We start from the raw sequence: 15,018 nt of genomic DNA, 5'->3' as shown, positions 1-15,018 counted from the left end.
AAAATATGGCACCCCCAAACAGTCTTGGATTAGTCTGTGAATTATTTGATGGATGCACTAACCTCTTTTTCATTAGCACTCTTACTGTCACCAAACATTTAAACATCATTTGCACACAAGGCACTAGACAGCATCAAGGCACCATCCCTATTCAAAGGATTTATACTTTTCTTAATATGTTATAACTTTAATTTCACTTTTTCCAGCTACTTTAATCTTTTCAGTGTTTCTCTTTAATCCTATTAAGTTTGTCCTCTAAAAGGATAAGAAGGGAAGTGATATGCAAAGAAAGTGAGTTTCCATGCCATGTAAGCTAAATCACTAAAATTAAATACAAAAATTTCGGGTTTTTTCTCTAAAAGATGTCTAATCAGCTCAAATGGAAAACTTGAGGAACATGCAACAGTTCCCGTGTGTATAGCTTTATTAAAATGGCCCTGGAAAAGTTTCTCTGAAGAAAGAAAATCAAGATAGCCAAGTTCCTATTTTATTGTTTTACACACACACACAAAACACCCTGTTCTTATTTCTCATAAGCACATCAGTGACATGACAAACATCTATATTGTTGGTGCTCTGCTGTTGCAATGAGTCTCTGGTGATTGAGGCTAGAAAGGAGAGCTCAGTTCTAGGCAACCACACAGAAGTGTCTGGGGCATAAAACTGAGGTATTGTTATTTGATACTAAATGTCAGAAGGAAGCAAAGTTGATGTCCATAAGAGTTTGAGGCTACCTAAAACAGATGGAAAATAATTTGCTTCTGACAAGATATACCCAAACTTCAGACCAGGTTAGAGATCTATTGTCCTAGTGTATCTTATTGATAATATGAGCTAGCATGCATATATGGGTAGCTATGTGGCACAGTGGGTAGAATGCCATCCTTGGAATCAGGAGGACCTTGAGGTCACATCCAGCCTTGAGCACTTACTAGCTGTGTGACCCTGGGCAAGTCACTTAACTTTGTTTGCCTCAGTTTCTTCATCTGTAAAATGAGCTGGAGAAAGAAATGGCAAACCACTCCCTTTGCCAAGAAAACCTCAAATGGGGTGACAGAGAGTTGGACACAATTGAAAAATGACTGAACAACAGTGTATAGTACTTTAGTATGCATATAATACTTTCAGTCTTGCAAATCACTTTATATGTGTTATCACATTCAATCTTTACAACACCCCTGTGAGATAGGTGCTATTATTATCTTCATTTTAAGGATAAAGAAACTGAGGCTGTGAGAAGTGAAGTAACTTGCCCAGGTCTGCACAGCTAAGGTGTCAGAGGCACGGTTTGAACTCAGGTCTTCCTGGCTCCAAGTTCAATACCATTCTTTCTGAAGTCTTAAGGGGAAAAAAGTATCTATGCTTCTGTTTTTCTTTTAAGTGTATAAACTCACTACTTTATGAAGTTTCATGACTGAATCTACCTTATCAGAAAAAAAAATAAGGTCATTAAAATGTGCAGATATGCATCCATAAAAAATGATCAGGGAAGTGTTGGTATTCTTCTTGTAACAAATTTCTTCAAACCACTCTCTGATTTCTTGAATGGCTTTCTGACATTCTATCTTCTAACAAGGATTGTGAGAGAAGTACAAACATGAGTTTGTCTTGCTGAGGGTCACCATTTGAGAAAATCACACTGAAAGATGTCCACAGAAGAGGACAGGGGCAGTAAGAGGTGCTTCATGCTGGCAGGTCTGTAACTATTGTCCTAGGCCATGACATTTATCAGACTCTTCAGTTTTATTTATTTTTAAGAAGACGTTTTCTCTCTCTGTTATGGATGACTGCTATAAAATACCTTGGGGTTTCAAGCCTCATTTATGAGAAAGTCAGAGGGAAGGAAAGAGAAATCAGAGAGAAGGGCCTAGTGCGTTAAGTAATTTCAAATTTCATTACTCTTTCCATAGAACAAACAAAAAATTAAAGCAGGCATTCACTTCATATTTAACTTCTAACACTCTGAGACATTCAAGACCTTCAAACAGTAGCGTTTTAAACACCTGAACATCCTATGCCTTCCTTACTGACTAGGGGCTATTCTTCGGAGGTCTGTTTTGTGTTTTCCTGTAATTTAAGCTGAGAGCACCAAAAGCGATTTCCCAGAAGGTCTGTGAAATGGGCTCTTCTGATGAGTTTGTGCTCACCTCATACTCCTCCTTGAAGCCGTATCCTTCTGCGCATTTCATCTGGGTGATGTGCTGTAGTAAGTCTGCCACGCGGATGGCCGGGTGAAGCTGTCCTGTCTGGTAGGGCACATCTGCATTCTCTCGCTTCTTGTAGGTATGGGACTGGACCAAGCTGCTCGTGTCACTGGCCATCGTATGGGTTTCATCTAGAAAAAGAATGGCACAGAATAAACAAGGACCCATCAACAAACTAAGTTTCAAACACATTGTCTGCTAAGAGACTGGCAACTGTCATCACCCAAATCCATGACTTGCAGTACCCTCTTGTGATGGCTCAGCAAAGAAGAAGAGTAAAATGTCCAGAACTTCTTAATGGTAAGAGCAAGACTCATTGGAATGAGGCAAAGGATTTATGCTTCGCAAAGCAGTCCAAACTATATATTGCTTTCCAAATGCTAATTGACAAGGAGAGTTATTAAGTCCCTCAGCCATGGTTTTGCTAAATCATAACGAAGTTTCATCCTGAAACTTCATCAAGCCCCCTTTATGTAAAACAGGACTTGTTTCCTTCTAAGATTAGTTGACTCTTCTTTATTACAAAATGAATTCTCTACAGATGGCCTTGTGAGCAAAATAAAAGTGCACAGAATGGTTTATGGTTTTTAAAGCCAGGACTGCAATGAATGTATGGATTTGATGCAACATACACAAAAAAAAAAAACCACATACAAGAGGGGAGATGACAAAGGGTCATCTGATTGGCCACTTGGCATGCTTTAATCATGGGCCATGTCACATGTGAAATGTTAAATGACCACATGCAAGCCAACACACAACAGAACCAGCTGGGTTTGTAAAAAAAAAAAAATCTATAGGTAATACACACATTCCCACTCCCTCCACACCTTTCAACGGGGCAGATGGGGAACTTACCATTTATTGGCACTTTTAAGAAGATACATATCAGGAGAAAAAAAAGAGGAGGAGAAAAAGGAAACAGGGCATAAGCAACAGTAAGTACTACATGAATCATTACAGGTAGTTTCTATTTTGAACTTTTAACTTCACAATTTAGTTTCCTATTCATAAGTAATTTTCTGAGGGCCAAGCCTAACTTTCTCCACCAAGTTAGGATGGAGGTGAAAAAGCTTCCTAATTGCTTCCTGTTCCCCAGAACCAAATAATGACTAAATGAATCTTGTTTTCACTTAATACATTTTTCTCACTGAAATACCAGGGCCAAGTCTACCAAATTGTGCTACAATTTGATTCAAAAGGCCTAAAGAGGCCACAGTTTTTAACAAAAGAGCACAAATAAAATTAGTTTCATTAGCTGCAGAAATACTAGTTATTTTGAAAAATCTTTTGTGTGGAGAAAAGTTTTATGACACTAAGATCTTAAGATATTCATTTTCGAAAGGTCAATGTAATACATGAACTACCTATGTTATATAGTAAGGATATTTTAATTTTCTCTATAGACTCAAATCACCAAAATATACCACTAAATTAATTTATCTGTTTCTCAAAATGTGAACACTAGAACTGGAGCTAATTTTAGGTAAAAAGGATGAAAGCTAATATTTATACATCAAGTACACAAGCTCTTTTTAAATAAGATTGTTTATCGATGGGAAGTTCAAAGAAAAATCCAGTTCCAATGTACTATTTTTCAAATCCTTATTTGGAATCTAAAGTCTATCTACATTGCAAAGCACCTTGGGATGCATGGCATGAGAGGTGGTACACGTGTGTAGCTATGTTGCTGTTGCTGAAATGGCACCTGGATCACTACAAGGTGGCTAAAGACACAAAAGACAAAATAAAAGTGTAGTAAGTCGATATTATGATTTTTATTTGGATTCACTAAAATTTGGCCAAATTTACTAAAATTCAATAACTTTTTTTCGTATGTCAGAACAGTCACAATTACACCGGAAAATTTTCCTATCATGTTTGCTTACTGTTGACAACTTGGCTTAAAAACTGGGGTATGGGAGCCCCAGTTGGAATGCTAAATCAGCTGGGCTGAGACGCTTCACATTCCTTCCTTGAGATGGTAATAAATGAAACACTGCTAATGAGTTTTCCCCTCTGTGCCTCTCTCATTCTCTCAGCTTTGGATCCTTTGGGATGCACATTATTAATATATGCTCTGCTGTGGGTTGACCTTAGAAGCTTCTTTTAAATGATTTGGGCCATTCGATGGGAATAAAAACAGTAACCTAACCATTCTCTAGGTTATGATGCAAGCAAGAGCTGGCCATTCTTGTGCTAAATTCTGCTCAGATTCATGAGTTTTAAACCCTTGTAATTAAAGCTACCCAGTGTAATATGTATGAAATGACCTACCAATATATAAAGACATAATGGTCTCATTATCACTGTAAGCAGGATTTAGACTTTTAAAAATAAAATCCACCTAAGCACCTAATACTAAGATGATGGTTAACAAGTAAATATGTTCATGGACCATTGGTTTTAAACTTGAATATTTAGATTTATATAATTTGTCTATTTAAAAACGCGACTTAAATCTTTATTTTCCTTCCCAGAGGCTTCATGGTGTAGTAGAAAGAATACTGGGTTTAGAGTAAGAAGACAGGTTCAAATCCCACCTGTCTCATAATACCTGAGTGACCTTAACGAAGTTACTTAACAGCTTTTGGCCTCAATTTCTTTATCTGTAAAATAGGGTGGGATGAGGGGAGAGGGGATTGGACTAGATAACCTCTCAGTCCCTTCCAGCTCTAAATCTTTGCTCTCATTACCCTAGCTTGCTTATATGCTAATACGTAAAAAAAAAAAAAGAGAGAGAGAGATATTGGGCTATGTAACAAGACTTGAAGGGCTGGAAGTAGCCCAAGGCTCCCACCTAGGATTTGAAGTCTCAGGATTAAATGATAAGTATGCTCTAACATAATTCAGGAAAAAGATGCACAGATATGTTAAGACATCTTAAAGACTGATAATACCAGCAGAATGGATATTTCTATTTTTTCCTCTCTATTAGTTTAAAAAATCAAATGCAGAAGGCCTATCAATATGATAGTATAAATAACTTTAAAAGTGCCCTGTGAGAAAACCAAAGATTCTCATTTTGACACGACTGAATATGTCCATTGTTTTCAAGTTCTGAGAGATACTAGATGAATATTTACTTTATTTGAAGGGATTTTAAAATCCTCCTTCCTATTTAAAAAAAAAAAGCCCCAAGAACGCAAAAGTGATACAATTTGCCATCAATATTATGTTTCCTGGGCTATCATCTTTTTGTGAAAATATATTTTAGCACATGCTGACTTAAAAAAAAAATAAAACAACTAGCCTTACTTAATTAATCTGGGAATGCTGGCACCTGGGGATGAATGACTCAAGAAGTGCCTGGATAATTAAATCATTTTGGGCACATGAAAAAGTTCTGCTTCCCCATATTTAAAAGAGAAGCTATTATCACCAACACCACTACTGCCGCAATAATAATAATAATAATGATAATAATAATAATGATAATAATACAAGGCAAGTGATTCAAGTGTCTGGTCTCAGAAGGGTGAGGGGTGGGAGAGGTGGGAGAAAAGAATCATGTGTTGACTTGACTAATGCCTACTATGTTTCATAAGGATTTATATCAACATTACATGATCAGTCTAAAGAAACATAACTCCAAAGCACTGTCATTGGTTACTCTGACAGCAATAGATGCTATACAGAATCACCAATATTTATCAGTTCAGTTGAGTTAGTCTTCAACCTGTGTACTTTGATACTACCACAATTGTCCTTTTTAAGTGATTATTTCACCAGACAGAAGACTAAGACATTTTTAAAAAAAGTCATTAGGGTTTAATAATCGCAAAGTAGTAACTTAAAAAAAAAAAGTCCACTACCCTGAAATTCATTTAATAAGTTTGTGATTATTCTATTCTGAAATCTGAATATCTTCTACTTTCTCACAATTTGTGGCTTAGCCCTCCCTGCTCACTCACAGCTCCTCCAAGGTCAGGATATCTGCCAAAGTGCTGAATGAATGCTACAGCACACAAAGAAATCTCAAATCTCAGCCTGTCAAAAGATTCTGCAGATGTCATTTACATGCAGATTACATTGTTATGGTAGCTATGATTAACTTGTCCCCCACTCATGTAAGTGCAGAAATGTTGCATTTCTTTGCTTTAGATGTGGCACTAAAATAAAAGGGAGGCGCCGTTAGCCCCCTCCCCACCACAGGAGTTCAGCAGCCCAAGTTCTGAGTCTTCTGCCCTTTCCCATGTAGGTGCCCCTGCTTTGTCTTACTTTGGCAACACAGTGGCTCAAGCTCAGACAACACAATAGAAAAAAAATTACACTAATACAAAATCATAAAGAGAGAAAAGAGAAGCACAGGAGGAAAAAATTGACAGTTGCAAAGATATAAACCTTTGTAAAAGAGAATTAGAAAGAAGTTAGAACAATTGAGGATGGAACTCTGGCTACAATGAATTGTTATATACCTTGATGCCGTTTTTGCTGTGCTCCTTTTCGGTATGGTTAGTAATAGAAAGAGAACACAAGCCATGATACACTCTGGTTACTTATGCATCTCAAATGCAATAGCAGCTCATGCTTATTTTGTTATCATAGCCAGGTAATGCCATCTCTCTTCACCCTTCTCATATTGAACACATGGGACATTCCCCCCCAACCCCTAACCCCCTGTGCTGGAAACACTTCATACTTTAAATGCTTTGTGGCCCACAGGGCTAACACCTTATTTCATTTCCAGTGACATCTGACAAATAATGAATCATCGGATTGTAAAGTGCCATCTTGTCATTTAACTGTTCAAAATATCAGCTTCTTTGAAAATTCACTGTGTGACAGACACATTGGAAAACTGGTGGTATTGTGAGCCTCACCAAGATCTGGTAGGTGGCCAAATTTTATTTTTACAATTTTATTTTTCTATATATTTGGTATAATTAGAAAAATGCAATTTTCAAAATTGAAGTCCATAGCATAGAGAAATAACTAAAAATAATGACAGACTATTTTCATTTCTATGATTATCATACTGGGCAAAATTCAGCTTTCAGATATCTAACACAGCTAATTTGGGAGATGCTGTATTCTCTCTGTACGCTCAAACCTATGTGTGGCATCTCGGTCTCCTCCTTAGTAAGGAGCCTCCTGGAAGTGTGCCATATGACTTGAATCTGACAGCAGAAATGTTGGCATTGTCCCCAGCACACATGCAGGCAACCTTCCTTCTTAAGGGAGAATGTTTTAAAAACATTCTTTTTATTTCCCTCCCCCATGTCCTGTGTCCAATCATTGCACCATACAGAATAAAAATGCCAGTCTCTTAGAGAGTGGGTGCTGACTTTCCAAATTATTCCTGCAATAAACTTTGATAAAGGGAAATGTTCTCACCTAAAATTGCAGTTGGCACAAATGGATCTGTCATACATCATAAGCAGGTCAATGCAGAAAAGGTAAAAAGAGAAAGAACAGTAAATGATTGATGAAAAGTTCCCCCATGTCCCCCTAGCAAGCATCTGGTTACAACATGTCAAACATATTATTAAGTTCCTAAAGTACTGTGAATATAGTAATGTGGGCACTGATTGATTCTGATTGCTAAGGGGTTTTGAAGAGATGAAACAATGAAAAAAATCAGTTACCTGGGTAATAGGAATTAGGCACTGTGGTACTCAGTGTATTAGTTTTCATTGTAAAAGATGATGGTGAAGATACAGCTGTAAAGAAAAGAAAATCTAGTCATTGACAGCAGAGAGGTCACTGCACTGGAAAATTGGAGGCCACTTGGTGGGGAGGATGCTCAGGGCTCAATCCTGGTTCAGATCGCTGATGTCAGCAACAACTCAGGCATCTGCCAAAAATCTATGTAGCAATTATTGTCATTGTCATCGTACCAAGAAGGACCGGGCCTGGTCCCCGGCATGAGAAATTCCCATTTGTTTTTGAAGGCAGGAACCTGTACTTTGGAGGTGGTACTCTGTTATCACTTAAAATTTTAATCAAAAACCTGTTTTGATTCAACAAAGTCTGTCATTTGACTTTTGTCATGACTTCCAGCTCTGCCTGATGTAGTTCTGTTTTCTGATTCACAAAGCTACTTTTGTACTAGGAATGAATATCCATATGTACTTTTTGAGAAATAGAAAGAGAATTCTAAAAAAATCAAAAATTGTTTAATAGGAATGCTATTATTTGAAATTGACAAAAATATTGGCCTTAGTTTCCTCAATTGCAAAATAGGGTAGGAAGGCCCTGGACAAGATATTTCTAAAATCCTCACCAGCTCTAGCCTTCTGATTTAATTTATAAAATTATGTTGTTTGGCTGCAAAATTAGTCATCCTCACTGATTTATTTCCAAGTACCTATTTAAAATCTTTTTTCCTAATCTTCAAGGAAATGTGATAGAACTATTATTTTCCTTCACCTGTCTATTCACTTTTAGCAAAATAGTCTTGCCAAGTTTTAATCTAATATACACTTTGACACTCAGCTGAATCTCTACTCTTCCACTACTGAGTAAGGCTATAGTAGATATGTTAGTTACAATATATAAAAATTGAATCTCTCTCTCTCTCTCTCTCTCTCTTTCTCTGCGTTTAGTCCCATACATATACTTCCAGTCTGGAAACACTTCATCAAGTGTTGCCTTGATTGTTGACAATAGTATCTCATCCCCTTCATTAGAGACCTCTCCTAGACACTAGTCTTTCAATGAACCCGCTTTTACTAATAATCCCCAATGATGCAACATCAACTATCTTTCAAACCTAACCCAATACAATCTTCAAATGTATTCTTTTCCATTCAAAACTGTTACTCCCTATGTAAGAGTACACTTTTGATTTACTTTGAAATATGACTTTCCCTCCTATACTTTTAGTTTCATTCTGGTACATGGATGAAAAAGGGTTAGAATTGATTCAAGCAATTATATTGGTTCAATATTAAGCACTTAACATACTCTCATAATTGCTCCTTTAAATTTATGCCAATGTTTATCTGCTATTTCTCCTATCAGCCCATGTGGGACAGTAGAGTGTACCAAATCGGGAATGAGAGGATCTGGGTTCAAATATTGGCTTTTCCATTTTACTTCTTGTGTGACCTTGAGCAAGTCTCTCACATCTCTATTTAAAACTTTAGTTTTCCCATCTGTAAACTGAAGGAGTGGGCCCAGGTGACTTCTCAGGTGCCTTCCGACTCGAAATCTATGATTGTTATGTTTCTTGCAGGGATTTTCAGTGTTTGGCTTTTCACAGCACAGCACTAATTGTCCTATATTTGCATAAGTCTTTCACATACATGAACAAACCTGATCCCTAGAACAACCCTGTGCAGTAAAGGGGTAGGCATTTATAGAATCTAATTCACAGGGCTATGTGATCACTCACATATATAAGATCACAAGATCACTGACATATATAAAATAAAGTACAAAGCTCATTATTTAAAAGTCACCTATTCTTCTGTGTGCATTTTATTCAGACCCATAGAGCTAGCTAGTGACTGAGCTGAGAGCAGAACTCAGGCTTCTTGGTTCTCACAGTTCAGTGTTCTTTTTCCTATATCATGCTGTTAAACTCATTTCAGAGGCCTGTATGTAAATAAATCTTGAAATACATAACTGTTTAACAACATTGTTCCTGAAATAAAGAAGTGTTCTCATGGTAAGAGGAATGAATAGAAGATCACTGATGAGATTAAAACATCCATTTCAAAGGATTTACTTTAAAAGTTTGCTTGCTCATTAAGATACTCAACTAAGATGAAACAAGCCATGGCAACAAGACTGAATACACCTGTAAAGCAACCTAGGTCAGCAGTTATTGAGCGCTGTTATTTATTGTATTATTTGAAATATTTATGATGGGGGCTGGTAAATATTTGTATTATAAAATAAGTATACATATTTCATCTTTCACAAAAGCAGAACAATTAAAAACATCAGTTCTATTATAGGGCCACTAATCTGTAGCTAGAATAGATAGTTCAATCCCCTCATTTTATTTTTTTTAATATAAATTTATTTATTTTTAGTTTTCAACATTTACTTCCACAAGATTCTGAATTCCAAAATATAGAGAACATTTCACAAATTTGCGTGTCAACCTCGCGCAGGGGCCATGCTAATCTTCTCTGTATCGTTCCAATTTTAGTATACGTGCTGCCGAAGCAAGCACCAATCCCCTCATTTTAGAGTTGAGAAAACTGAGGCACAGAAAGGTAAAGGGACTTGCCCAAGGTCAAATATGTAGTAAACCTCAGAGGTGGGATTTGAATGCAGGGCCTCAGACTCCAGAGGCAGTCCTCTTTTCACTGTATCATGTGGTCTCACTGTCTTCATTCATAAAAACCACTCTTATCTCTCCTTTACATACCATGTCTTACCCCTTTCATAATAACTTGTAACAGGCAATATAATCTGCGTGGTGTGGAGGGCACATTTCCATCCCTCATAAATATTTTGATGTTTATTTCTATGTCGCTACTTCATTTCTTCTTACCTCTCCTACAAATTAAAAAAGTCCTCCCTGCTTTTGATTTCCCATAGCTACTCCAATTCCCATAGTACTCCATCACCCAAAGAACTCACATACATTCATACTTATGCTGTTTTTAATGTCTTTCATGTAGTGGATACTTTAAAAATGCCTGTTCAGTTGAATTGTGCCTGCAGCCCGGTGGTCAACCAAACCCCTTCCCAGGCAATTTTCCTCCCCCAGAAACTGCCTTTTTGTTATTGTAAAGGCCTTAAGAAAGTACTGTGATAAAGTTTCACCAGGAGGGTCAGTCCTAATAAATAGTCTTTGATGTGGCCAATTCACTGTTCAAAGTAATGGGAGGAGAGAAATGAAAGAATATTGCTCTATTTTTACTATTGGTTTTACCGATGGGCAGGATGAATAAAGGTCCAAAGGTAGGTCAGCCAAGAAAGCTAATGTAGTTTTCACAGGAATTCTGCTGTGCATGAAAATTTCTAGCTTTCCATAAATACACTCACTTTAAAAAGGTAAATTACACATTAGAATTCCTGTCCTAGGGTACATCTCCCCTGTTGTTTGAACATCAAAAGCTCTGGAACTTGATGTATGTTTCTACAATTTCAATGATTTATCCCAAATACATTTATTTGTGAGAATTTTCATCATGAAAAAGGTATTTTGGAAAATCGTCCTATGTGCTTGTAAAGTGAGACCCCAGTAACAATACATTTCATTTTCCCCTGAGAATAACAAAATGCCAAGTATAGCTAGGAATATAAAACCTTATTACTAATGGTGGGAAATCCTCCTAAATGTTATTACATTATCCTTAAAAATATGTTAGGAAAATAAAATTAAACAACAATAATGAACCCTACCTTCCCCCAAGAGATTTAAAGTTTATTTCTCTAATAGGCAGAAGAGGTGAAGAAGATAATTTCTATTGTGTCAGGTAAATATACTGTATTTCAAAACTTTGGGCACTATCTATATTCTGTGTACGTGTGTGTGTGCATGTGTGTGTGTGTGTGTGTGTGTGTGTGTATATATATAAAATTATATATATAAATATATATATATATATATATTTATATATATATAAATGTATATTTATATATATGGTATCTCACCTGATGGAATACAGGCTCCTTGAGAGCAGAGACTAATTCATTTTTGTTTTGTATTCCCAGGACCTAGCACAGACTAGGTGCTTAATAAATGCTTGTGGTTAATTATCTACAGTCACAGAACCTTAGAGTTGGAAGGGACCTTAGAGAGTATTTTATGCATGAGGAACGAGGCCAAGTCACTTGTACAAGTTCACAGGGGCTAACAAGTAGTGTTGCCTAGACACGAACCCAGGTCTTTGAATTCAGGTTTCTTGACTCCTATCCCAGTGTTCTTTCAACTAGACCAAGTTGTCTACCCCGGGTACTATGAACTGAGGATAAAAACAGGTTGTCTGTGGCGAGGTATCATTAGCGTCATTCACACAACAAACAACCTTCACTAAAGGGGCAGACTTAACTGTAATGAAATGATCTTAGACTATCTGGTCCATTGGCACCTAAGAAATGTCCACCAGAATTGAGCTCCATCAGGTATTCATGAAGGATGTGTGACAGTGACATATCAAAATGGTTCCTGCATGGCAAGCTGAAGTGGAGTTACTGTAGCTAGGGTGAGCAGAAAACTGTATGAAGCAGGATGGTAAATGGCACAATACAAACACGGACTTCTGAGAAGCAAGAGCAGGCTGAGCCAGTGCACTGTGCTGTCTGGGTGGTGTGGAGTGAACCATACATGTAAGAAAGAAGAGGGGCAGTGTATCTTGTAACACTGATTCAGGCCAGGCACACAGAATCATAAAGAACAAAAGAATTTGCAAGGAATGGCTATAGTTGTTGCCCAGGGGACAGATTACATTAATACTCTGAAGCCTGAGCTTTGTAGCTCTCTTTTGACATATAGAACACTCTCAGGATTGTTACCTTTAAGAACAAAGGAGAGGATCACATAGGGACTTATGTTTTCCCCTGTATGCCAAAATGACAGCATTGTTCCACAGCCAATTTTTTAAAGAAACGAATGGATTTGTGCTGATTCATTCACTTTTTCTTTGCTAGTTCCCTTTCTGGTCATTAGATGCATATTCAACATAGCTAGCAAAGATGAGGTTACAATCTGTGACCATAAAACATGGGGGAGAAAGCCAACTAATCTATGTCAGAAATGGACTTGCACCTCAGTAGAACTATGAATTAACAGTAGATGTAGAGAAAGAGATAGAAATATCATCTTTATATATTTATCTCTTTGTAGTACAACTAAAGCCAGACTAACATAGGAGGGAAAGACAAATTCATTATTTATTCTTCAAATAAACAAGCTAATTGTTCCTTATAATTGTGCCAGAATCTGTTGGACAAACAAAGAAAACAATTAACTTGCCACTACTCCGTAGTATACCACATCAGTATAAACAGGATCCGAGTCATAAAGAAAATAACGAGCAGGTGTCTTCTACAATAAGATCTCTTCTTTATGATAGAAAGGACAAAAAAAACCTCATTGCTACTGCTATTGAGAGAGGCTTCCTGTGGTCTGAAAGTTCTTTACATTAGGGAGACTGTTTTACAACCCTGGGAGATGGGAGTTTCCAGTAGTACTCAACGAAAACACTAAATTAAACAGGTAAGGGGGAATTTTTTGGCAAGTTTTTAAAACCTTCTTCCTCGATCACAGACCCTCCAAAATGAAAGAAAAATGGTTAGAGCCAACATTTCTGAACTTACATCTCCCATTCAAATTGTGTGTGTCCATGAAAGAAAAAGCCTCATCACAATTGGTTCCTTGCTCAGCATAGCTCTTATCCATTGAATTCACCATCACTGTCATCTCCTGTCGGGTGCTGCTCATTGTCTCCTTCCGCTTCTTGGCCAGTTTCCTTAGAAAACAAGTTCAAAAATATGTGTAAGTTTCTATCGGGCAGATTTAATTTATCTTTGCATATCTCATAGTGATTACTAGTACAGTACCTGGCACATGGTAGGCACTTAGATGGTGGTATACACTCATTGGACGATACCCCTGTTTTTGCATTCTGAAATTCATCCAAAATGGTTTTCTCCCTACGCCTCGTCTTCAAAATTTCATCTCACGTGGGAAACATGTAAGATGATTGTAAATCTCAAAGTGCTATGTAATGGCTAGCTATTATTATATGCCTCAGAGGCTTTGCACTGGCTGTCTCACATGCCTAGAATTCGCTTACTCCTTACCTTGCCTCACAGAGTCCCTGTCTTCCTTTAAATGGCAACCCAAGTACCATCGTCTGAATGAATGATTTCTAGATTCCCCTAACCACTACTGCCCTCCCTCCCAAACTACCTTGTCTACTTTGTATATATTTATATTTATCAATTTTATATCATGTATAATACTATGTACATACATATGTTATATACATGTATATATGGTATGTAATTGTTGTTTTTACCATTAGAAGGTAAGCTTCTTGTGAGTATTCACCATACTTGTATCCTCAATGCCTTACACAGTATCTGACACTTAATGAATATATGATTGATTAATAAATGCTATTTGAATGCAAAAATGTGAATATACATCTAAATTTCAAATAGAATGAATGTATGTTTATCGATAAGAGATCAGGCTTGAGAAGAAAATAATTCAACAAACATCCAGTTTAACAAATATCTATTAAGTAGCAATTATGTAGCAAATAAGATATTTGTAAAGGTGTTAGCATAGTACTTGGTACACAATAAGCAATTAATAAATATTTACTTCCTTCCCTTCCTCTCCATGCACAATCCACTGTGCTAGGTACCCCACAATATTATTTATATAAACATATATGTGATATATATACATATACATATATATATATGTGTGTGTGTGTGTGTGTGTGTGTGTAAAATGAAATTTTATTTTATGTTCTCCATATAGACACACACAGTAAAGGTCAACACTTTTAAAAACTGAAAAACAACACTCCCTTTTAGTATTTAAATACTTGCTGTTTGTAAGACCTAAAAAAAGTTGGATTCTGTAACAATTCCAGTTGGTCAGACATTGTGACAACAGAACTAATAATACATTCACCAAATCATTCAAATTTGCCCATAGCTATTATGAAATCTAAAAGCCATAGCACACACCCTATAGGAAAAAATGTAGACTCTAAAAGCCACAGCACAAATCTTATAGAGCAAAATCTGAAGTAGACTAAATTTTCAATGAAAGTAAATAAATGAAACAATGATTTACAAAACTTGCAACCAAAAAATTAGAGGAGAGCAACTACAAGTTTTATTTAGAATAACCATAATAACAATTTACACTTTGTGTTTTTTGGTT

At 36.6% G+C, this 15,018-nt stretch overlaps 1 protein-coding gene and 1 non-coding gene across 8 annotated transcripts in view; both read right to left on the bottom strand.

Moving 5' to 3' along the window:
• The window catches only part of PTPRM (protein tyrosine phosphatase receptor type M), a 922,867-nt gene that overhangs the window by 211,298 nt on the left and 696,551 nt on the right, over window positions 1-15,018 (bottom strand). For 3 of the 7 annotated variants that reach the window (XM_078153517.1, XM_078153511.1, XM_078153513.1), the window contains 4 exons: window positions 13,431-13,582; window positions 7,793-7,867; window positions 7,542-7,568; window positions 2,148-2,335 (listed from right to left, as the gene is read on the bottom strand). In XM_078153517.1, coding sequence (XP_078009643.1) covers window positions 2,148-2,335; window positions 7,542-7,568; window positions 7,793-7,867; window positions 13,431-13,582 — 442 coding nt within the window. The remainder of the gene's footprint in view (window positions 1-2,147; window positions 2,336-7,541; window positions 7,569-7,792; window positions 7,868-13,430; window positions 13,583-15,018) is intronic. The other 4 variants (XM_078153512.1, XM_078153514.1, XM_078153515.1 and 1 more) reach the window with 2 other exon arrangements.
• LOC144457393 (U6 spliceosomal RNA) lies at window positions 10,226-10,332 on the bottom strand. The gene has a single exon (XR_013486696.1). It is a non-coding gene; the product is annotated as a U6 spliceosomal RNA (small nuclear RNA).

This window comes from Phascolarctos cinereus, unplaced genomic scaffold (assembly GCF_003287225.1).
Source record: "Phascolarctos cinereus isolate Bilbo 61053 unplaced genomic scaffold, phaCin_HiC Scaffold_4;HRSCAF=312, whole genome shotgun sequence".
Lineage (NCBI taxonomy): Eukaryota > Metazoa > Chordata > Mammalia > Diprotodontia > Phascolarctidae > Phascolarctos > Phascolarctos cinereus.
The sequence above is the reverse complement of the archived record's forward strand: the minus strand, read 5'-3'. Positions and strand labels throughout refer to the sequence as shown.